The sequence below is a fragment of the Cydia strobilella genome, chromosome 17 (assembly GCF_947568885.1).
Source record: "Cydia strobilella chromosome 17, ilCydStro3.1, whole genome shotgun sequence".
In the NCBI taxonomy this organism is placed as follows: domain Eukaryota; kingdom Metazoa; phylum Arthropoda; class Insecta; order Lepidoptera; family Tortricidae; genus Cydia; species Cydia strobilella.
Genome location: NC_086057.1, coordinates 15,760,938 through 15,785,561, shown reverse-complemented (window position 1 = coordinate 15,785,561; position 24,624 = coordinate 15,760,938). Strand labels below are relative to the sequence as shown.

Here is a 24,624-nt window from a genome sequence, read left to right as displayed (position 1 = left end):
TTTCCCGGAGAGCTAGGCAGAGACCACGGATTTCCACTTGCTACGATCCTGACATACCTCTTTCGCTTCCTTCACTTTCATAACATTCCTCATACACGCTCGCCGGTCTAGGGTGCTCTTGACCTGGCCTTTCTTCAGGATTTCCCCGATCTGATCAGAGAAAGTCCGCCGAGGTCTGCCCCTTCCAACTCCCGTTTCTACCTCTCCCTTATACACTCTTTGTTAGCCTTCAAGTTGTTAGGAATGTATTAGTGTACCTCCGACGTCCCGGAGCTGGTGTATGCCGGGCACGGCGCCGATCTTGTCCACCTCGTCCAGGAACACGATGCCGGTCTGCGCTCGTTCCACACTACAACCATACGACCGACATCACTTAGGTTGTCTTGAAGAGGCGTAAGACACTCGAAATCATATCCTAAACTTTATTAAGAGATATGAAACGGGGAACCTTTAAATAACTTTTTTAAAAAACGGACCTTCCATGCTACCTTTATTTCAACGAGTTCCAAGTCGAGGAGATAGATTGCAATGTCACATATGATTTCCGGTTTAATAGGGGATATTACTGCAATGTTCTGCCACCAGAGTGCAGGACTAGCTTTTTTAGTAAACCATAGAGTAACTTATACATACTGTATCTTTATCAGGTTTTTGACAAGTTTTCAGAGATAATAAAATATGACATTGATGCATCAAGGCAGTTTATTTACAGAGGACCTACTGGGAAACGTAAATCGGAAATTTAGCTATCTGCTTCTTTATCGCTCGAATATGCAAGAGTGACAGAGATGTTAGTTAACGAAACTTCGATTTTCTTGTTTCTCGATAGACCCTCAGATTGTGGTAGTGGCGCCACCTACGCAGAGTTTCGCGTAATATTCCCTATTTTAAAGTCAAAATCATGACAATTTGTAAAAGCCCGCTCTCGATGTAGCCGAACAACGAGGCTGCGTTATCTAGCGTAGTAAGGTTTTATTTAAAGAAATATTGTTTACAGGGCGACCCTGTCAATGCCAAATATCTTGAATAAGGATAATACTGAATAAGTTTGGGAACAAATCAAATTCGTTCGTTAGGGAATTCGTATAGGAGGTGCAAGCGCGCACTGCCGTGGCAAGGTGGCCTAGGGGGTTCATGGCGTTAGCCGCGATAGCTAAACAGGCCGGTTCGAATCCGGCCTTCATCACTGGAGGGCTTCGTCACTTTTTCTTTAATATATGACATCTATTACATTTTTTAAGGATAATACTTACTTAAAATTGGCGTCTTGCAGTAACTTGGCGATGACGCTCTCGATATCTTCACCCACGTATCCGGCCTGCGTGAGGGTGGTGCAGTCGCATATCGCGAACGGCACGTCGAGGCATTGCGCTATCGTTTGGGCGAGGAGTGTTTTGCCTGAAAATTCGTTTTTTTTATTATTGAATTTGGTTATAAGGAAAGAGTATTTTTTTTTTTTATTGCAACTTTAAATTATTACATAACATTGGTTCCTGGCTCTCAAAGTAGGTTTCCCTGTGTCTCAAGAGCCAGTTTCTTCCCGATTACAAGCGTATGGTTACAATGTTAAACATTTTATAATATAATTTTAACAATATTTAAATTAGAGAAAGAAGTAAACATTTGAGACTATAATGATGTGTATGTACACGCGCGTGAGTGAGTATTATGTGTGTCTGATTTTTGGGATATGTATCATATGTGTGTGTTTCTGTGTGTAACGCGCGTGTGTGTCTGATGGTTATTTTGGATTGTACTAGAACACGCTTCGTAATAACTGTTCTGCTTCACTATAGTTTATCCGCACGTGTATCGAACGACGTTTTTTAATACAGTTGCGAAAAAATAAGAAAAGCAACAAGTAAGGAATGGAATTCGAAACTTTTATATTATTAATTCTGTGACATCATTGACATTGACATTATGAAGAAGTGTTTTTCTAGCTTTTATTCGACTAGAATATATATTTTGTTATTATTATTGAACCCACTTCAATGAAAGTTGTTTTTTTTTTCAAATGCATGTTCTATAAGACAGAAACAATTGTAAATATTAAAACATTGTACTATTATTACCTAAATATCGTTATTTATGATTATTTGTGTATCGTATATTTATAAAAACAATATCGAATGTTGCCTTTGGAAACCTAAAACATTCTTGCAGTAAGAAAATACGCCTCTTCTTTGATAGGCGTTCCGTTCCATTCAGACAACTTATTAAGAACGGTTTTTCAACATTAAAAAATAAACGTGTTATAATACTTATATTGATGAAGAGGTAAGTAATAAAATATGAATATGCATATTTTTCGTATTCTTACATTAACAGTAGGTTTTTATGGTGATTACGACGTTTAAAGGAAACTAATATAAACACTCATCAATAAGTAGTAATGAATTGGAACAAGTAAAAATTTTAATAAAAATGAAAAGTAAAAAGCACTAGTTCGCGAAAACCAACTTTCCGCACGCTAAACAGCCACGAAAAGTAGAACTTTTTGAGCAACTGTATTAAAAAGATATCGGTATAGGAAAACTTTTCTTCGTTGTGGACGAATGTGGCAAGGAATATCTAAATTACGGTTTGTGCTATCCTAAGCTGTTAGCCGTTTAGCCGTTGTGAGTTGTGAGACATTATGTTACTAATAAAAAAAAACTATTATCCTGTACATTCACTAACATGATTTGTTATCTTGCAAAACTCCAATCCACATTCGTTTAAAATTATATGATGCGAAATCTCTGTTGAATCGACCTTACGCATTGATAAAAACATGTGATTAAAAATATTTGCAGTCACATCATAAGTAATTCAAACAAGATTAAGAGCAAATGGATCACCAAACAAACACAACATTTGCATTAAATATGACGTCGTGTACATAAACATAATTTTCATAATAGTTGTAAATACATTAGTTTGATAAGATTTGATTTATAATGTTAGCTTGTACCTTAAGTAATTGTGTTAAGGTACAAATTGGATTGGGACCGTTCTTAAGCTAAAAGGTTTCACGGTCTATATCTTAATGTCATTAACCGAAAAAAAAGGAAGTTTGTATTGCACCTTTGCATATTTCTGTTACTCAATCAACATAAAATAAATCATTCAATTCACGTTATCCAGGATTAATAAAATTACTTGCAGACATGTAGTCTAAGAAAAATTCTTATTTAAAATTTGACAGCTAATTCTAGTACGGCAGTTACCGAATAATGGGTAACTGTTGTTGATACGTTTGACAATTATTCAGTTGACTTATATTGACCGGGATATAGACCGTGATTACCTTTTGTATTATTTGTGAGCTCCCGATATTTCGACGCAGTTACATGCATCATGTTCACGGGTGACTGAAGATAGCGGGTGGGTGTCAAAATTGTGTAGACAGCGCTCTATCCCGGTCAATATAAGTCTAGTGAAACTAACCGTGAATCATTCAAAACTCTAATTATTCAGTTACCTCAATAGTTATTTACGATACAAGTGCGGGAAAGAGGAAATTCGAAACGAGTGGCGATAAATTAAAATACGAACGTAGGGAGTGTTTTAAATCGACACGAGTTGCGAATTACCTATCCGCACGTGTATCGTACAACGTTTTACAGTACATATGGCCCTTTAAACTTTCGACATATGCACGAAAAGTGCTCTTTTACGCACTAGCGCGAGAAAGTAGCACCATATGTACTGTAAAACATATTATGGTGCTGTACAAGCACCATCTTCCGCTGTCAAATTTGTGGGTACGATGTTTTACGTCATAAATCTTTGTTCTGAACTCTTAAACGTGGTTATTACATTGATTTTCTCTGACACCCAGAGACTTTTACATCCGTAAACAGTTTTAGTACTTGTCTGTTGTTTGTATATTTTTTATTCGTTTTTTTAGGGTTCCGTACCCAAAGGGTAAAAACGGGACACTATTACTAAGACTCCGCTGTCCGTCTGTCCGTCCGTCTGTCCGTCTGTCTGTCTGTCACCAGGCTGTATCTCATTTAATTTTAATTTATTTATTTGGGAAACATACAGCACATAATAATACAATATGGTAAAAGATATAGTAAGAACATAGGCCAAAAGAGTTTCCACTTATAGTTAATACAAAATTCCTTTGCTCCGAAAAAAAAGTACAATTATTAGTTATTTTGAATTTAAAGTTAAATTTAACAATAACATTGAGTAATATTCCACGAGCACGATTAAAAATATAACAAGCATAATTTAGAATTTGGAAAATAACAAGCACAATTTTCAATTTAGAATTTGAAATCAAATAGGTACAATTACAATAACAATCATAACAATACAACACAAGATTACAATTTTATTACTAGCTACGAGTTAACGAAATTTGCCATTTTTTATATCATGAACCGTGATAGTTAGACAGTTGAAATTTTCACAGATGATGTATTTCTGTTGCCGCTATAACAACAAATACAAAAAAGTACGGAATACTCGGTGCGCGAGTCCGACTCGCACTTGGCCGGTTTTTTTGTGTAATTTGACAATTAGACTGGATACATCTCTAAGCAAGTATCTAATATTTTATTGATTCCATATTTGTAATAGTTTTTTGTAATTTGTGGTTAATTTTGTTGCTTGTAAAAATTGACGTGTAAAAGTGCCCCTGGGGCCTATTTGCTGAATAAATATTTGATGTTTGATGCACTAGTACTAGGATTTGCCACACTGGATGCGTTCTGCGGTCAGCGGTCAGGTCAAACCCGCATTATGTATGAACAACATTGACAGCAACTTTGAAATTGAAGTTTGACCTGACCGCTGCCCGCAGAACGCATCCAGTGTGGCAAATCCTTATAGGTACTAGATTCTCCAAATATCTTAAGATTATTACATTCCTATAGAATGTATTCTGTTAATTAGTGGCTAACGAAGAATTCCTCACAAGGTGTCAAGGTGTATCGTATGGACCTTGCTAGTATTAGCGATCAAGGCGGATTGCCTAATGGTTCGTTTTCCGTGTGAATTAATCACCGCTATTATTACCGCTGTTAATTTGTTTTGTAATTGCACTAACATTATTTTTATTAGCTATGTAAGTTACTAACACATATGGGTGTATTAGGCCTAAAATAAATATCAATTTAATTTTAATTTAATTTAATTATAACGTAACGATAGTAACAATAAACTATACTATGATTGTTCACGATTTTAGTAAATCTATTGAAAATAAAATCTGGACAAGTGCGAGTCGGACTCGTCCACCGAGAGTTCTGTACAATTTAAATTTTTAGTACTTATTGTGTTTTCTTAGACAGTGGAGTCTTAGTACCAGGGTCCCGTTTTTATCATTTGGGACACGCGGACAAAGTCAATGGCAGAGGCTAGCACGAAATATATTCCTACATATCCTAAGTAAGATCTCAAATATAAGCCGCATCTGTCACCATTCCACCATCACCATTGTCGCCATTTTCGTCACCATTTATAATTCGTGTCACGTACGAATGACAAATGCACTTACAAAAATTGCTATAACAAATATAGACGCACGCGCATCCCATACTGATAGTGTTCACTAAACTATTGCCAATACTGTTGACACGTGTGTTGTTTTGGCAACGGATACTTTTATAATTTCTTCAGTTGACAAAGTGGATAAATATAGAATTTGTCCGTAATTTTGGAGGTCGACAAAAAAGCATGATATGAACACGTAGAATGGATTTGTAGTTTGGCATAATGACAACAAAACACAGCTGATTTTAAAACTAATGGTAAACAGAAATATAAACAATAGTGTTTTTATTGTTTGTAGGCCATATTAATAGTCGAGGAATTTGATTTTTGTGCCACATCGTCACAGTGACAATGAGACCGCTATCGGCTTTCATATTGGTTGTCTCTATGGCAAGGTACGAATTGGGACAGAAATCATTGGTATAAATTTGTGTACTTACTGTACATTTTGTCTTATAACATAAGAATAGTTATTTACGATACAAGTGCGGAAAAGAGGAAATTCGAAACGAGTGGCGATAAATTAAAACACGACCGTAGGGAGTGTTTTAAATCGACACGAGTTGCGAATTACCTATTCGCACGTGTATCGTACAACGTTTTACAGTACATATGGCCCTTTAAATTTTCGACATATGCACGAAAAGTGCTCTTTTACGCACTAGTGCGAGAAAATAGCACCATATGTACTGTAAAACTAGTTTCAGGGTTTCAAAGGCTCTAGGGTGAATCGAAGGATTGTATGCGTATATAGTTATAATGGTCGAAATGACTCAACCAGTAGGCCTCAGCAGGAGTACGTTGCTTTATCCAGTCTAAGTTCACGGTATTCTCTCCAAAACATCAGTTCCACCTTAGTTCCCGTGACTTATACTCTATACGACCCTTATATTTGATGCCCATATTTACTACAATTATAGCAGTAGAAATGACTCACCGCAGCCAGTAGGCCCCAACAGGAGTACGTTGCTCTTGTCCAGTCTCAGTTCATGTTGCTGTCTCTCCAGAACATCAGCTCCGCCGGTCTGGTTACCGTGACTTAGGTGCAGGAGATCTGCAACACATGTTTAATATACATCTATAGTCACACAAGTCACAACCTAATGAAAAGGCGTCCAATGTATCTCATACAAACAGACGATGACTCGCTCTCCACAAGATGGTCGTCCATAAAAAGTTATATCCAAGAGAACTGGTTCAGATATTTCAGTTTACCAGGGATCCAAAATCTTCACCAACTTCGTAGGCAGGGGTTACTATGAAATTGGCTAAGTAATCGTTAAAATTACACGCTATTTAGGACGAGTTGCACCAGCCACAATTAACAGACTGATCAACGTCACGCAGCAGAGATCAACGAAATTTCCCATACAATAAAATTTAGCGAACGCTTTAGCGGTGACAGGCGGTTTGGTGCAACCGATCCTTAGAGAGATTACACTTAAATTAACAGATGATTCTCATGCATTTGATTTTTCTAAGTAGGTTGTAAAAGTTATAAAGACTCTGATCTTGCTATTATACCTTTGAAATCCCTGTAGCAAATTGTAAATAAAAAGACCACACAGCAGGTTAAAAGTTACAAAACAACGATTACACCTACCGAGATGGCATACTAAGCAGTTTTTGTCGAGCGGAAAAACCGATCCACTTTCCTTGAAACGTGAGAGTGTGACCAATCGATGGCGCCCGACCTTCGGAGATTAGTCGAGCTCTCATTTACTAGGTTTTCATTTTACATCCCTTTCATAATTGTTTACTGGTTACTAAGGACACATTCCTGAGATTTTATTGTGTTATATTATAAATGTGCATGTCCCAGAAAATTTTCCAGAAAAATGTTACAATAATAAAGTCCAGTTGGAAGTGGAAATTTTCATTCCTTGACTGATGTAACTAGATAGGGACGGCACCACTATCCCTACTAATCCCTATTATCCCTACTAATATTATAAATGCGAAAGTAACTCTGTCTGTCTTCACGCTTAAACCGCTGCACCGATTTAGATGAAATATGGTACGGAGATAAGGACATATAATAGTTTTATCAATCATCATCATTATCATCCCACGCAGACGAAGCCGCAGGCAGAAGCTAGTATTGCATACTTTAATTGGTAAAAAAAAACACTAATTGAATAATTTACAGATACTGCCCAAGACTAGAACTAAAGATAATTAATGAATATTGTTTTGATTGCCGGAAAAAAATGTCTGCTTTAAATATTATGTCCCGCTCTGAATATTATTTTACTGCAGCTATTTTTTTTAAAGTACCTAAAACGTGGCTGTGTTATAGTGCATTGAATACATAATTGCATTATTATTTTATTGCGTTAAACGAGCTAGAAACTAGTTTCAAGACTATTTCCTTATGATAGTTATGATTTAATTCTAAGTTTAGTAATATTCGTAGCGAGCTGCTGGAATATATAATGTACCAGACAAATAACCTTTGCTTTTTGCTATATCGTAAAATGTTGGACCGAGAACACTTCCTTGTGGCACTCCATGCACTATTAAAGGTGAGTTGGTTATTATGATCTCGAAGGAAATGAGTAAGGAAATAATGAGTTATTTTAGACGAATACAATAGCTGTGAAATAAACTTAAGATAAAACTACATAAATCCCTCCACAGCCTGTAAAAACTATTAAGTTTGGACTAGTGCTGACGAGTCAAAAGCTTACCTCTGTGCGTGTGGTGTAAGGGATGATGTGCGTCGCTAGGAGTGCCGCTGGTGACGTTGTTGTATATGCGTTTGTAGTGGTTGTAGACGGCAACGGAGAGCACTTTCTTTGCGTATTCTTGGCCGACGACGTGTTTGTTAAGGTATTCGAAGATCTTTTTTGGAGGCGGTGGCGGTTTTCTGAAACAAAATGGACCTTTAGTACTCTGGGACACATACACCGTGCTTCTTATCATGGCTTTATGTACTACAGTACAGTCGAAGGCAAAAATATCAATCCAGACAAATGGCTCAAAAATATGTGAACACGCCTTTATTGTCTAAGGTGTAAGAGCGTGCACATATTTTCGAAACTTTGGGAATATATATATGCCCTTGACTGTACTACAATAAATTTAGAGATTTCAGGGACCATTTGATGACCATTTTTTTTAAAAGAATTTAATTTTGGATCTATATCCAAAATTAAATTCTTTTAAAAAAAATGGTCCTCAAATGGTCCTCAAAAATCAAACATATATTTTGCGAGTACTTCTATAAGTACTCGCAAAATATATGTTTGATTTTTTTAAATTATACATGCATATGTGTTTTGAGCTCATAACAGCACCACAATTTAGTAACACATACTCATATCATATCATTATGTAAATTTAGTGCGCATAAAAAGTCTTCCTATTTTTCATTGACTTGTTTTTCTGGTAAATAAGACTATTCTTAAAGAAGTCAAGACCACGTAAGACACTTCGGATATCAAGTTCACTCCGAAAAGATGTTTACCAGTAGGTATCCATTTATAAAAGTATGTCAATGTTCATCCGTCATCACCGATATAAACATCAAGTATGGGTAACAAATTAAACGATCGCAATTAAGCAGCGTTGCATCACAACCGCTTCATTCCGGATTATAAAGTTTTGACTTTTACGATCACTTTCACGACTCGCTACGTGGTTGTTGTAAAACAGTTTTTTGCACGTTGACTACTTTAGAAACTCACCATCTGAAGTTGCTTTGCTTAGGTCGATTTGTGGTATTTTCGATTATATTTTCCATAGAGCGAACTTTACATAAACCCTACACAAGTACCCTGTTAAGTGATATATTTATACATTTTATACCAGTATAATAAAACGTAAGGATCTCTGAGGAGACGTACATGATGGGCGAAACTTCAAGAGCTTTTTTGTTGACTAAGGAACCCTGACACCTGAACCTGATGTTACAAAATTTCAATATGAGATAATGAAAGTATAGCTACAGTGGTTCATTAGAAATGGCAATAAAATAAAAACATTACAGATATTGTTAGCATTTGAGATATTGATCTAAATTTTTACGAAGGTTATTTTTACTTAAATATCAATAATTAACAAATATTGCAACTATAAATTGATAAACATAAAATATTTAAGTATATAAACTGCTGATAAGCTCATGGTTGTCCTTAAAAAGTGTAAGATTACTAAGAAATGAAGGTAAATTGGTTTGTTTATTTGCAATTTCTATTGAACTACACTATACCTATAAACTTGACTGTTCTAATCTATTTTGCACATCGTATAAAACATATATAATTAGCGTCGTTAAAATGAAAAAAAAAGGAAGAAAAGTACATTATTATATTAATTATATAACTGTTACCATATTTATTACAAAGTGAATATTTAGCATTCATATATAGCTTACAATCTGAATGATTTATGATTTGCGATATGATAACAAGTTTAAACGAAAACGATCTCAATAGCTACAATAATAGAGTTCTATTTATAAACGCTACTATTACAATGTCAGTGATCTTTAGCGAAGGTCATAACGTTTCTTACGTCAGAGGGCCTACTGCGAACACCGAAGTTCGCAAATTGCGGGCATTTTTCTCTGTCACTAAATTACACCTTAATTGGAATAAAAGAGAAAGATGCGCGCAATTTGCTAACTACGGTGTTCGCGGTAGGCCCCCAGGCGTCATCTATATTTCAACGCTATAGGGTCGAGAATAGACTGACATAGATGATAATGTAAAAGACGTCAGAGCTCAGAGCTGAGGAAGTAAGACTTTGTAATAAGGGAGTAAAGGTGATTATAGTTTGAGTGGATTGTTGTATGCAATTGTGCATGAAAACGTGACATCTGCACGTGTATGCGTGTGGCTAAAGGAAGAAGGTTGCAAGCGACAAGACGACGAACCTATGTGGATTATTGTGGATTTAATTATGTCATGTGGAGTCACTTTAGGTACCTATATGCGTAGAAGTCCCAGTGATCGGCATAACCCGGCTAACTTATCCTCCTAAAGCCCAGCCATTCAAATGAAGAATCCAAAATTTGCTACTCAAATTGAAACCGTATAGGAAATAGTTCATTTTGTTTTGTTAGAAAATTTTACGAAACAAAACAAATGGAAATCTGTTCCAATAGGGAATATTATTAAACGAAACTCTGCGCAGGTGGCGCCTCTACCACAATCTGAGGGTCTATTGCGAAACAAGAAAATCGAAATTTCGTTATCTAACATCTCTGTCACTCTTGCATATTCGAGCGATAAAGAGGCAGACAGCGAAAATTCGTATTCACGTTTTCCTCATGTAAACAAACCGCCTTGATGCATCAATGTCATATTTTATTATCTCTGAAAACTTGTCAAAAACCTGTTAAAGGTACAGTACCTATGTATAAGTTACTCTATGGTCTACTAAAAAGGCTAGTGCTGCACTGGTGGCAGAACATTGTAGTCATGTCCGCTATTGTTTCTCTTCCAAAACTGATATCTACTTTAAATCAACTTTACTCAAATTCACTACAAAGTCGAAAACTACCACCGCCATGTATAGCTTCTAAACCTGTGTCCAACTGCTTCAAACAGTAGCAGTAAGTAGTATTCGATTTTTAGGCATTATTTTCCATTGTTTAGATTTTGTGTATTTAGCGTTCCTACAGAAAAAGGACGATGTTCGCTGACGGTCCTTTATTTGACGTCATAGGTATGTAGATTGTAGACAATCAATTTAATTATCACTAAACTAAAGTTATAGTTAAGATAACAGTACGAAGCAATGCAATAATTTGAGAGTAGGTACAAAGGAAATAAGTCTTTAAGTATATATTTGCATAAAGGTTTTAATATTAGGATAATGATTGGATAGGGTATGTGGAATGTTAAATTATATTTATATTGTGTGTGTGTTGTTTGTGCGAAAACACAGCAGCAAATAGTGTTCCGAAATTTCGGTCAACCACCCCACTATCTATCATGGCAACTAGATATCATTGTCTAGGAGATACTTACCTACAGACAGACGAACAATGACCTTTGCAGACGGGGCATTGACATTTACAATGTGACTTATATTGACCGGGATATAGACCGTGAATATGTCTAGTGAAACTAACCGTGAATCATTCAAAACTCTAATTTACAATGTGGTAATATTTAATACCGATACCGATGTATCGGCCGATATATCGGCATCGCCGAATTAAATACATCCGATATTACAGATTGAAAAACACAAATACTTACAAAATGATTTGCGAAAAATTTATCTGCTAATAATTTAAATAAACTTTGTTTTCTTAACAAAAATGTACGTAAAGGTCTTAAAGCGAACTTTAATTACTGATTCTGATTCACTTTTTTTTGCATTTTTCTTTTATTTTTATTTATTAGTTTTTCACACTTCACTAAATTGAGTATCTATTAAACATAAGTTTTATGCATATTAAGTATATAATTCCTTATTAATTTGATTTACTGGGTAATAGGTAGTAATAAGTAAAAGTACCAGTACTAGCGTGCTTTCCTGACAAAAAATGGTTTAGCGTGTTACATTTAACTAGGCAATAGGCATAGCCCGTTCTCTCTAATGTACAATAGAAAGGAAATGCCGAAAACGACTTAGTTTTTGAGCCAAATAAACTAACGTAAAAAGCCCGAGACGACCAAGAACGGAGAACAATTTGGGTAAAAGTATATTAAATAACCGACAGTTATAAATAAAGACATGAGCGTTGCGTCACAGCCACAGCGCGAAAGCGAAAGGTAGCCTGTGTGTTACCTATGCTCAGATTGGGAGGCGAGTTGATAAAGAGATATCAAACCTACCTACCTTAAGGCCGTTCCATCGGTTTACCGCTGTCACTGTCACATTTCGCAAGAAAGAGCGGGAAAGATCATGCGCGCCAAGTGTCAATTTTGATCGAATTTTATCCGATTTTTATTTATTTTAAAAACGTTACCTTACAATATCGAAATTCGAAAGCTATGAAATTACTATTTAAGTTAAGATTGTTTTTTCTTCTTTTTTGTTTATAGTATCACATAATAAATAACCGAGTAAAGTTAGATTAAAAGTCCGAGTTAGAGGTTACTTTGGGAATTAATTGCTACGAGCGAAGTGTCATAATTCGTGTATCGGAAGCTACGTTATTAGAGATAATATAGTCAAGAACAACATATATTTTTTCCACGTCTACGAATATCAACGCCTCTTAGAAAAACATGATCATATAAGGAGATTTTTCGCCTTCTGGCTCAGAAAACCGCCTTAAAAATACAGATGTCGCTAGTGACGTTGTTCACAGTTAAAATGACTAAATTCGCGTTGATTGGCGGATGGTCAGCTGGCGGAATTGGTAGCGCATTGGACCGGCAATCCAAGGATGTAGGTTCGTGTCCCACGTTGGCCAGTTTGATCATCGTTGATTTTTTCATTGTGTTTGACATATGTATTTACAATTTATAGAAAGAGATACCAGTTTTTCTAACAATAGTATCTTATAAAATATCTTTCGTCTAACTTAACCAACCCTGACCTTACCTAACGTGATGTTAATTTTTAGATTGTTTAGTTGAATTCGTTGTTTGCATTGCAAAGCACCTACGACATAGTACCACTTAACAAGTCTATTAAGCTCCGCTTCTCGGGGCTTCAATTTTCTTCTAAGCTATTTTGGTTTGCAGCCTTTTTGATTTGATTAGATGAAATATTGTTCGATAAAGCTAAAACTAAAATGTTATGCAATTAAGGCTTAAAACGCTTTTCAATTAAATAATCTTTAATTCAAAGAAATCCATGAAAATGATGAGTTTGAGACAAGCGTTTAGTATATGTAAAAAAAGTTAAAGAAACTGAAATTAGACGAAAAGATGTTAACGAATTAAAGTATACTATAAAAATCGCGGTACGATACTGGTGTTCCTGAGCATTCGACACGCTTCTGTATCATACACAATAACATCAGTTAGTAGCGAGAGAGCGGCAAATCTGACTATAATAACGGTATAAAACGATATAAAAGCGCTCAAATTGTGACGTTGATAGGACGTTCTGAAAGCGAGTGTACGAAAGGGGGATAATGATGCTTGAATGCAAATTGTTCTTGGAGTGTCGGTAATTTACGCGAAATGATTCAAGGTGATGGGATTCCCTGTTAGGGATCTAAGGTACAAACATACACACGGCGCTCTTAGAATATTTATAAGGAACTCTTTCGAGTTACCGTTATATAGGGTCAGTAACAAAGACAAAACACTTCGTGTCAGTTGCACCAGACAGACTGATCCACATCATTGAGTAGAGAACTATGACTTTATAATCCAATTTGGAGAACGTTTTAACGGCGGTGACACACAGATTGGTGCAATAGACCCAAAATATCAAATTGCAGAGTATATTCCTCACGCGGGTTTCATGAACACAACCTATGGTTTACCAGTTCGAAAATTTAAGCCAGGTACAAATTTATGTGGTGGTTCTTTCTAAGCGATAACATTTTTAGAAAATGACGTCGTAAAGTGGTTTAGAGAGAAGGGAGATGTATCATAACATAACGTCTCGTAAAGGTCAGCTATAGGTCCGTTTGTGGGTTAAGGAATGGTAGCTTCCCAAACCAAAATATTGTCTTTGATCTTCACTGTGTCGACTTCCCTAAGTACAACGTAGAAGTTTTACTAGACACACCTGACGATTGTGGCCTAGCTAGAGGTTATGGCGTTAGCCGCGAAAACTGAAGACGCCAGTTCGAATCCAGTCTAAGCCACTGGCGACCTAGGTCACATTTTCTTTAGTATACGTCATCTATTTCAGTTTATAAGGTACTAACCTGTAGAACCCGGACTTATTCTCAGCATTGTCTTTGATGCTCTTCTTCGTGTCCACTTCGCTGAGCACGACGAAGAAGTGGTGACACTTGTCGCATTTGACGAAGCGCGTGGAACTGACAAAGGTCTCGACGTGGGTGCACGGGTCGCCGCATTTTGGGCAGGTAAGGACGCCGGAGCCGCCTTTCTTACCGCCTGAGGTGCCTGTTGACAATATAGATTAGGTTAGTCCACAATTTACAGGCTCAAGATAACTGTTCTGTTAAATATTCAAATACAATGTTAACGGCGCCACCTGGTGAGGTAAAACCCATTTGAGAACCAATATAAATAAATCGATCAATTGCAATCAGGAGATAAATGGAAACTTCGCCTGTATGCATATCCATTGGTGTCCAGTGTGTATCGTGTCATTCGTGTCCAAAGGTTTAAAATGTTTAAATAAACAATCTCTGTTCCTTCTGGGGTAAAAATAAAATCTAATCATGTGGAAGAAATGTGACGTTTAAGGAAAAGGTTCCACATTATATCACAATGTTAATGGTCGATAAAGATACTTCTAATAGCAAACTAACGCAGTAACGCCTTATTTGATAACCGGTAACCAGTTACCTTCTGCAAAATTGCAATTTAATTTGCTTTAAAGGTAATACGTGTAAGTATAATGTAATACATTAAAGGAAGGACATTACAATAAAAAGTGTGTATTTAGAGAGCAGGGGCGCCTAGGCAATTTAATGCAAGGCAAGGGCAAGGTAACTTCGCGAGCCGGTTTGATGACCGCTTTAATTTGACCTCAAGAATGTTCAATGACGTATTATCGTATTATATACAATAATAATGCTTTGTTAACACATACACGGTGATAAGTTCCTGCTAAACAATTCGTCTTTTAATTGTCTTGATACAGGAAGAGATTCTCATTCTCAATTCAACGGCATCTTTGTATTTGTGTATGTATGGTTCTTCTATTTCTCGAAGACTTTTTGTCGATTGCATCAAGTCATGATTAATCTTATATTAGGATCGTAGAGAAATTGAGGGAACTTCAAATATAATGCGCATATTTTTAATGATGAGTATTTGTGCCATTCTTAACCAAAAGGGTACTTATTGTCGGTTGTCAATAAGGCGCTATTTCCATATAGTATCAATTTGAAATCAACCTTATCGACAAGCGACAATGTGGTACCTTTTGGTTGAAAACGTCACATTTTTTATAGTAAGTCGTGTATTGCTGTCGGAACGTACTATTTGGCGAAGTGAAATTGCTGGTGAAAACTACATATTAGGGTTCGTCGTCTTCGAGAAATAGGGAAACACATAAAAATGAATGTTGACTAAGTTAAGAGTTTCTTCCTACGCAATTTTTAATTCGGGTATAACTAACTAACTAATATGGCTCAACGACACAAAGAGGGTCTTGGCCTCCGAAAAACGAGAGCACTCCACTTTTCCCGATCCTGCGCCGTTTCCTGCCAATTCTCGGCTTGAAGCTGACGCGGATCTGCTTCTACACTGTCTCCCCAGCGGTATCTGGGCCATCCTACCGGGTGGCCACCAGTCGGTCTTCCCAAATACGCCCTTTTGGCAGCCCTCCTGTCCCATTTTTAATAGGTGACCGAACCAGCGAAGTCTGTGAGATTTCGTTTCGCCGATAATATTGGGTCCACCCACCAACTCCTCGATTTCGGCATTCTTCAATATCCTCCACGTGCCGCTGTCTCTCTTGATAGACCCCAGGATCTTACGAAAGATTTTTCTTTCCGCTACCAGGAGTTGACTTTCCTCTTTTTGTGTTAGTGTCCAGGCTTCACAACCATACATAAGGATTGGTCGAATGACGCGGGTATAAACAAAGAAAAAATACCAAGAAAATTATTCCGAAGAAACGCATAAATAACACCCAACGACTGAATTACCTCTTAGTTACGAAATCAAGGCTCTCTCCTTGTTAATCCTTTACGTAACAAGTTTTATTGGGTACTTTATTGGGTTACTTCATTTTGTCTTTAAGCGGCAAAGGGATTTGCATTTAATTGCTTTGAAGCCTTTTATGGGCAAGTGTGTTTATTGTCTCTTTCGTTATGTAATAGTTCACTCACCTTTTGCCTGAATTCGGAAAAATAATAATAAATGGTAAATGTAATATATCTATGAAAAACTGTTTACATATCTAGTAAAACCTATCTTGCAGGCCAGTATGAGATAAAACTTTATGATAATGGTCACTTCACGTCGTTTTACTATCATTAAATGATGCACTCAAGAGAAACATGCCGAGTGACATCACATTGAACCATCGGCCTGGGAGAATTGAAAGAAAGTCGCTTGTGACTTACCGTCAGAACTGACAGCCTCCTTAGGCGGGTGCGGTCCGGGGGGCTGCTCTGTGCTCTTGCAAAGCGTGTTGCTTGTGCTGAGACATCGCGCGCTCGAGCGCCGTAGGGATCGGCATGTTTGGACGGCTGTGGACAATAAGAACAAGGTGAAATCGGCTGAATTTTAAGGTATAAGTCTGTTCCTTAAAAAATGAAATAGTGTAGTCCCATCTGGAAGAAAGCATGACTTCGCCTAACGCATATTACTCCAAAGATAGCTACTGCACGAAATCGCGAAAAAAAGTACCCTCCCATAGAAAATGGACCAGCCAAAATGTATGAAACAGCCTTTTTTTTTTTTGCGATTTCGGGGTTGGTCACATAGTAAAAGTTGCTCAGTACAATCCCAAAACCTCTCTGGCAACGGGAATGCACTTATTTTTTAGCTACCGTGTATAGAAGCCGCGTCAACGTGATAACCATCAAAATGTAGTACAGTCGCCATCAGATATATCTGAGCGGCCAAGGTGTTCACAATATCTGAACACGCACTCTAACGCCTTAACAATAGAGGCGTGTTCAGATATTTGTGAGGGCCTTGACCGCTCCGATATATCTGATGGCGACTGTACCGGATACGCGCACGTTTTTAGCAAGTGCAACGCATCGAAGGTGAGTTTGGCGGGTGGTTTGTTGTCTCCGCCGTCGCGTTTCCGTATTAAATATGATTAGTTTGTTTAAAAGTAGTATAAGTTAGAAGTAAGAGTGCAGTTTCACGAATAACCTCCTTATTCATAAAACTTTACAAGCTTTAATCACTTAGTTAATTTATGTGTTATCTCTTTCATACAAATTCATGTCAAAATGACAGATTAAGTCAAACGATTAATAGCTAATTGAAGCTAAGCGATGGCGAGGATAGGGGGTCATTCATTAAGTACATCACACGAATTTGAAGATTTTTTGACCCCCCCCCCCCTGGTCACAGTTGGCTAACCCCTCCCCCCTAGTGTGATTTCACATATTTGGTAATATTGTTTTCAACGAAAACAACAACTTAGTTTTAATTTTTTTAACAAAGACAATGTTTTTAACAAAATATATGTTATTTATAACACGAAACCATTGCAAAAATCTAGTTATTTAACTGTTAACAGCAAATTAAAAAATCAAAACCATTTTCAGTTACAGATGTAGGCCGTTATGGTGACGTCACAAAGTTTGTGACTCCCCCCTCCACAACATGTCACATTTTATTGTCCCCCTCCCTCCCCCTAAACGTGTGACGTAATTAATGGATGACCCCTAGCGAGTAAACGAGTTTATGCCATACTTTTCCGTAACCGTAACTCAGGGTAAGAATTTTTAGGACAAATGATGAAATAGCACTTATATTGTACAGAATAGGGATCTATTGACCAAATTTTATCGGCAAAAATCGGCACACGCAATAAACAAATGTGTGTTTTTGGAAATCCTCATACTAGCATTATTTATTAGACAGTCTTGAACTGTCTATTTTAAAAACCTGCATTGTCGCAGGGGGCCATATAGGTGGGTTCCCTTGACACATAAAAAGCCGCCTTGACACGCAAGCATCAAACAGGTTCGCGCTAGGTTATTTATTTATTTATCGGATGGCATATTTTTACATGTCTCTGCATTATAAAATTAAAATTGAAAACTAGAATTCTAAAAATTATCCACGGCTTTCCCTGCGCTAGGTATAGTTAACGCTATCTCTACTGAGCTCGTTCACTTACGTACTAACAATGGCATTATGTTAAACAAAAGCCATTATGTCTTTTGTGCCTGAGCGCGTGACCTTTGTGCCTGAGGCTCCCACACTCTCAGGCACAAAGGCCACGCGCTCAGGCACAAAATAAATAATGGCTTTTGAAATAAAACTATGAAAACGGATTATATCGCGTATATTGAATTTATAATACATCCCGACGTTTGAATGGCTTTTGTTTAACAGAATGCCATTGTCAGTACAGGTAAGTGAACGAGCTCAGTAGATAGACCGCATACTATACCTAAGAGTGACCCTACGATGTATGGATGACCGTCTCTATACAAACGTAGTCCCCATTTTCCTCCCTGGATATTGACATTATGGAAAATGATTTTTCGCAATTTATTGTTTTTTTAGGATTCCGTACTCAAAGGGTAAAAACGGGACCCTATTACTAAGACTCCGCTGTCCGTCTGTCTGTCACCAGGCTGTATCTCATTGAACCGTGATAGCTAGCCTAGCCACAGATTAACTAATAGTACTACCGTAGAGAAAATTCACTACTTCACAAAAGTCAGATTAAGGTACAAAATTATACCTATACTCGCCGCCTGCAAGCAAAATTGAAACTTATAACCGCGCACGAACCGTGAATCTTCTTTGCGCGCCGCAGTTTTATGACCGAGCTGCGAGTGTCGGCACGGGGTTGTCACTTGACAAGTTTTTGTACCTATACCTACTGATTTATTATTTTTAAGATAAATATGTAGGAATTACAAACGTCGATTCTGTAAACATAAAAATTTTATCCGGAGATAGTAAGTATGTCTGATTCTTACGGAAGTAGGTATGCCACAGCCGTTTTGCTTTGAAAATATGTCGGTCAGTTCCTAATAATATTGTTTCTGGGTTCTGGTCAACCAATATTTAATATTTCCAAGCCATTGTGTATTTTCAATTTTGCGTGAGCGCCAAGTGACACGACTATCATGCGAGTCGAGCGGCAGCCCACTGCCATACGCCTGCCCGGGAGGCGCGCCGGCCAAATGTACCTAAACTATGTACCTAAAGTAGTGACAGCCCCCCCACAACCCCCTGGCTTAGCTAGTAAAAATGTGATCAGGATTCGAATTGTATGGACGGCTAAAGAATGGAATACGCTCCCGGCCTTCCGCCATCTTTATTCCCTGAGAAATATGACCTCGGTCTCTTTAAAGCAAGACTGAATACTGTAATAGGTAAAGACGGAATACTGAACCAGGGAGCTCCATCTTAGGTCCTGTCTTCACTTTCCATCAGTTGTGACTAGGGCCAATCGGTAATCAGTTTTAATAATAAAAAAATAGTCACAGACTAAATTTAACAAAAACAAATCAGTTTTCAAATTTAAGTAACACCTTGCTGGTTTTATAGTTACGTAAATAAAGCTATAAGTATTTATCACATCAAAACATTGTCTTTGAACTTATGCTGTCTACTATACGATAGCAACTGATGTTTGCTTGGCAAGCAATCAAAGTATGCAAATATTTGTTAACCCAACATGCAAGAAAATGAAAATGAAAGTTTATTAATAACAATCGTTACAGGTCTGTTTGTGTTATACCTACAATCTGAAATGAAAGAAAATTTCTGCAATTGAAATTGAAATATCTTTATTTCGAACTTGACGTCGTTGTTAGGTCAGACAATAACTTAATCTAGAGTTAGTATTACAAATAATTAATAAAAAAATCATTTGAATGTTTAAAACACCTTGAGTGTTATTTTTAAAATTCAGATGTGCAAGAAGCACATAATTGAATACTTATTTTATTTTTGTCATTTTAAAGTCTGCACATATCTCATATAGAACTTCTAAGAAAAAAATTGGCCTCCGCCTGACACCCTGTAAAGCCTCTCTAAAATTTTAAGCTCATCTGCACTTAAAACAGGTTATTTTGCATATTTTGAAAGCCTAATGCGATATGGCCTTGAGGTCTGGGGTAACAGTGTCCATGTGAAACCCGTTTTGATTTTACAAAAAAAGGCTGTGAGATATGTTGATAAGGCGAAGCCACTTGAACATTGCCGTCCTCTATTTGTGAAGCATAAAATATTGACAGTGATATCGCTTTACATATACTTAGTCTGTATTTTTGTTTATAAAAATAAGACCAGACTTGCATGTAAAAACAAAAATAGACACCCTAGATTAATACATAAATTTTACATACCAGAATCTAAAAATTATTCACATTTCAAAAGTAGTCTGGAATACATGAGAAATAAAATTTATAATTTTTTAAATGAGGACATTATTAGGCAATGTGATAATATTATTGACTTTCCAAGAAATTAAAAACATTTCTACTAATAAGACCATTTTATAATCTGAATGAATATTTTGATAACTTGACATTTTAATTGTAATTAGATTATTATTTTAAGTTAGTCTAAGATTTTGCATGCCATATTGTGGTGACGAAAAGTTGGTTGCCAAGTGAAATTTGGCGAAATAAATTTCGCCAAAAAGGAAGTACACCAAAAAAACTGAAATTATTTAGAGGTGTGTAAATGTAAATGTAAGTGTCAGAACTGGCGAAGATCTCGCCACTTCAAGTGGCGAGATACACCTAAGTGCGACTGTGGAGCACCTGTACAGTCCATTTACCACATAGTCTGCGAGTGCCCAAAAAGGAAGTATACAGGAGATCCTCTGGACTTACTTAAGCCACAGATTATATAATAGTTGCTTAAGCTAATCTAACTATTCATTTGTAAATTTGTAAAGCGACCATGAATTGTAATATGCCATATGACTAAATAAATGAGTGTCAGAACTATAATATTAGTATATCAAATTATCCCCAGAGATATATAGAGTCTCCAAGAGTCATAATACTGTATATGAGCAGAAATGTGAGAGGCATATGGGAATCAACCATACCAATACTATGGTAAACCACATCTTTTCTCCTCTGTTGGTTTGCAACAAGGGCCTGACACTCTTTGATAGAGAAAGATAGTCTTATTGCGATTCCTATAAGAGAAAAGAAAATAGTGTCATGCTTTATCCTTATCACCGACCGGGTGGCATCATAGGTAGGAGCAGGGACCGGCCCGCTATCCCTTATCAGGGTTTTATAAGGGTATTGCATGAGGCTTAACTCACCATACCCTTTGCCAGACGAAACCCTTTGTTTTGGTTTTAAAAACCCTTATATAAAGCTACCACATTTGAGTAATCGGTAGCCCAAATACCCTTACAAAACCCTTATCATCCGCTCACCAACACCTTGCATATTGCTTATAAGGGTTAGCCTTATAAAAGGCTTTCCTTTTAGCATATAAGCGTGCTAATTTAAGTCGTCTACCTTGTTCATAAAGCACACATTACTTCGAATCCGAGCGATCGTCGGCGGCGACGGCGGCGTTCTTTGACTAGGCACGTATTTTCTTTCCTTTTCATACACTACATACCGTAGATATATACTAATCCTGTCTCTTTCACGCAAAGGGAAACCTTTATATAAAGCGCTTAAAGATAAGGGCTTATTAAGAGCTACCCTTATTTTTGGTTAGCTTTTCGGTAAGGGTTAGTCAAAGGTAAGGGTATGAATGGGCTTGCAGTTCAAAAGGGAAAGTCTTTCAATGTGTTAGCCGTGTTTAAGTGTCGCCCATTGAAAGGGTTTTATCGCGGAAAGGGTTGTCCGGTGGTTGTCCGGTCCCTGGGTAGGAGGCAATGGTGAAATACCGAAATTTATAAGAGAGAAAGAGAAAAAAATCCTATGCTGCCCAAATTTTACATGAATATTCTTTCTCTTACCCCCGGTCGCTCGGTGGCGCGTCTATAACTACTTGTATATACTATGTCTATGATTTGCAACCAATGCTATTGATTAATTTCCATATGTCTCCCTCTCATGTCGGCCTGGAGTGAAAAGACAAGACATAATTTTTCATAGACTATATTTTATGGTAATGGAATGGATGGTATGAAAAATGTAAACGTGTTTTAGGATATTTTTTCCTATTAGAATCCAAGTAGATTTTGGTTCTAAGTAGAAAGAACAAAAAAGGAATCCAATCAAAACAATGACTGGTCCGGCTCAGTGGGTAGTGACCCTGCCTGCGAAGCCGATGGTCCTGGGTTCGAATCCCGGTAAAGGCATTTATTTGTGTGATGAACACAGATATTTGTAGCTGAGTCATGGTTGTTTTCTATGTATATAAGCATGTATTTATCGCCTAGTACCCATAGTACAAGCTACGCATAGTTTGGGGCTAGGTCTATCTGTGTAAGATGTCCCCAATTTTTGTATTTTTTTTTTTATTTAAAAAATTGTGTCCACAGTTTGTAGATAATCGGACAATACACAATTTAATAAACTGAAAATTAGCCTATCAACAAATTCGTCCTGAATTCAATCTCTAAACCACAACAACTATTTTATACATATAATTGGCAAAGGTAAAGCTTATTGGAGTTTTGATTGAATGATTCACGGTTAGTTTTACTAGACTTAACAATACAAAAGGTAATCACGGTCTATATCGCAGTCAATATAAGTCTAGTAAAGCTAATTGGAATTAAAACAGGCTGTAAATTTAGAATTGTTTGTGTTATCACCTGGAGGTAAAAGTTAAATGTTATGCTTAAAATAACATTAAAACAATATTAAAAACATGTGAAAGTAACCCTGTATGTCTGTTACCTCTGCATGCTTAAACCCCTGAACTGATTTAGATGAATTTTATGGTAATTTTTATCAATCATCATCATTTCATCCATGCAAAATCGCTGGCAAAAGCTAGCCATTATAATCATGTCTTTTGTAGACTGTAATATATATAAATATTTTTTGCTTAAATTATGTAGTCTAGATACTACATATTGTTGCTAGCTTTTGACTAACCTCACCTAAAGGTCTAAGTTTAAAGGTCTGTACTCACTGTACTGTTTCATTATATAAACACTAAAACAGTCACTACAATGTAGAATAATCATTGTTTACACACACTATCTATGACATAGAACCAATATCAGTCACATTCCTTAATTGGCTATTAAATACTATAGCAATTTAAACTTAAATAAGTCCGAGGGCTTCAAAGGGCAATGTCAAGCATAAATTATGCGATAATGACCTTGGTTATAATTGGTCCATTATTCAAGGAGTATCTTAAAAAAAATAGGCTCATTAAAGAATCAAATCAAAGGAGAAAACAAGTTTTTATTGAGCGTTTCGTAATAAACGTATAATAAGCGACAATAAGCGAGCAGCGCATAACATAACCAATTTATTTAAACTCTCTGATTACCTATTCTATGACGTTCTGTTATCAAACATTCGTTGTGATGTAGATTACGCGTGAACATGGGCAGGAAAGCGGACTGCGCCACAAAACTTTGGAGCGTAGCCAATGCACAAAGAAAACAAAACCGAATACTTACTAAAATGTAGGAAACCACTTACCTGATGTCAACTTGCAATTTCTCCCGACGGCTAATCTCCCCACAGACACTAGACTCAACCTCACACTACTCATGGCTCGTATGTTTTGACGCGGTTCACAATAAACATCAGCTCCCAACACTCAGGCGACGATCGAATGAAACGCGAACCAAAGAAATGCAACTATACTCGCCGTAATTCGCTATTCGCGATTTTTATTGTATTTTGTTTGTCAGTGAGAGAATCACGATTCTGTCATGACGCAACACTTTTTATTAGTCAACACCGACACTGTTCGTAAAAGATACAACTATTCGGTGTAAGTACGAAAACTGCACTTTCCTATTTTTTTGTATGATTTTACAAAAACAATTTATTTTCTACATATAAGAGCGGCCATACTGAAGTTCACAGCTGATTTTGATGTGAAAGAAGTTGAAATTTTCTTGTACCACGTTGTTTCGAAACTTGTGCACTCTAGCGACGGAAAAGAAAAACTGGATGACTGCTTTACCGTCTGAGCAACATGTTTTCCGCGAAAAATGTGTAGAGGGCGCTGCAAAATGTTGCCAGCAATAACAATCAGAAATAAAACCACCTATAGTTGGTCAAACCAAATTGTCAAAGACTATACTCTAAGAAAACTATACTCATCCTTTTCTTTGGGGTGCTAGTACTAGTGTAAGACAGATATAGTATGATTCTCTCTGTCTATGTTTGAAATGAGACAGTCCTTTGACAAACTATAGTTGGTCAAGCAAATCCTGTCAATAGAAAAAGGCGGCAAATTTAAAAAATGTCGGCTCGAAGGCATATCGTCAAGTAACTATTTATTAATCTGT

At 36.8% G+C, this 24,624-nt stretch overlaps 1 protein-coding gene across 3 annotated transcripts in view; it reads right to left on the bottom strand.

The window, feature by feature from the left end:
* The window catches only part of LOC134748905 (ATP-dependent Clp protease ATP-binding subunit clpX-like, mitochondrial), a 36,334-nt gene extending 12,073 nt beyond the window's left edge, over positions 1 to 24,261 (bottom strand). For 2 of the 3 annotated variants that reach the window (XM_063683774.1, XM_063683775.1), the window contains exons 1-7: positions 23,804 to 24,261; positions 16,628 to 16,753; positions 14,288 to 14,489; positions 8,184 to 8,362; positions 6,431 to 6,547; positions 1,254 to 1,398; positions 258 to 349 (exon numbers count right to left, since the gene is read on the bottom strand). In XM_063683774.1, coding sequence (XP_063539844.1) covers positions 258 to 349; positions 1,254 to 1,398; positions 6,431 to 6,547; positions 8,184 to 8,362; positions 14,288 to 14,489; positions 16,628 to 16,753; positions 23,804 to 23,876 — 934 coding nt within the window. In that variant the 5' untranslated portion in view covers positions 23,877 to 24,261. The remainder of the gene's footprint in view (positions 1 to 257; positions 350 to 1,253; positions 1,399 to 6,430; positions 6,548 to 8,183; positions 8,363 to 14,287; positions 14,490 to 16,627; positions 16,754 to 23,803) is intronic. The other variant, XM_063683776.1, reaches the window with a different exon arrangement.
* Between the last annotated feature and the right edge of the window lie 363 nt (positions 24,262 to 24,624).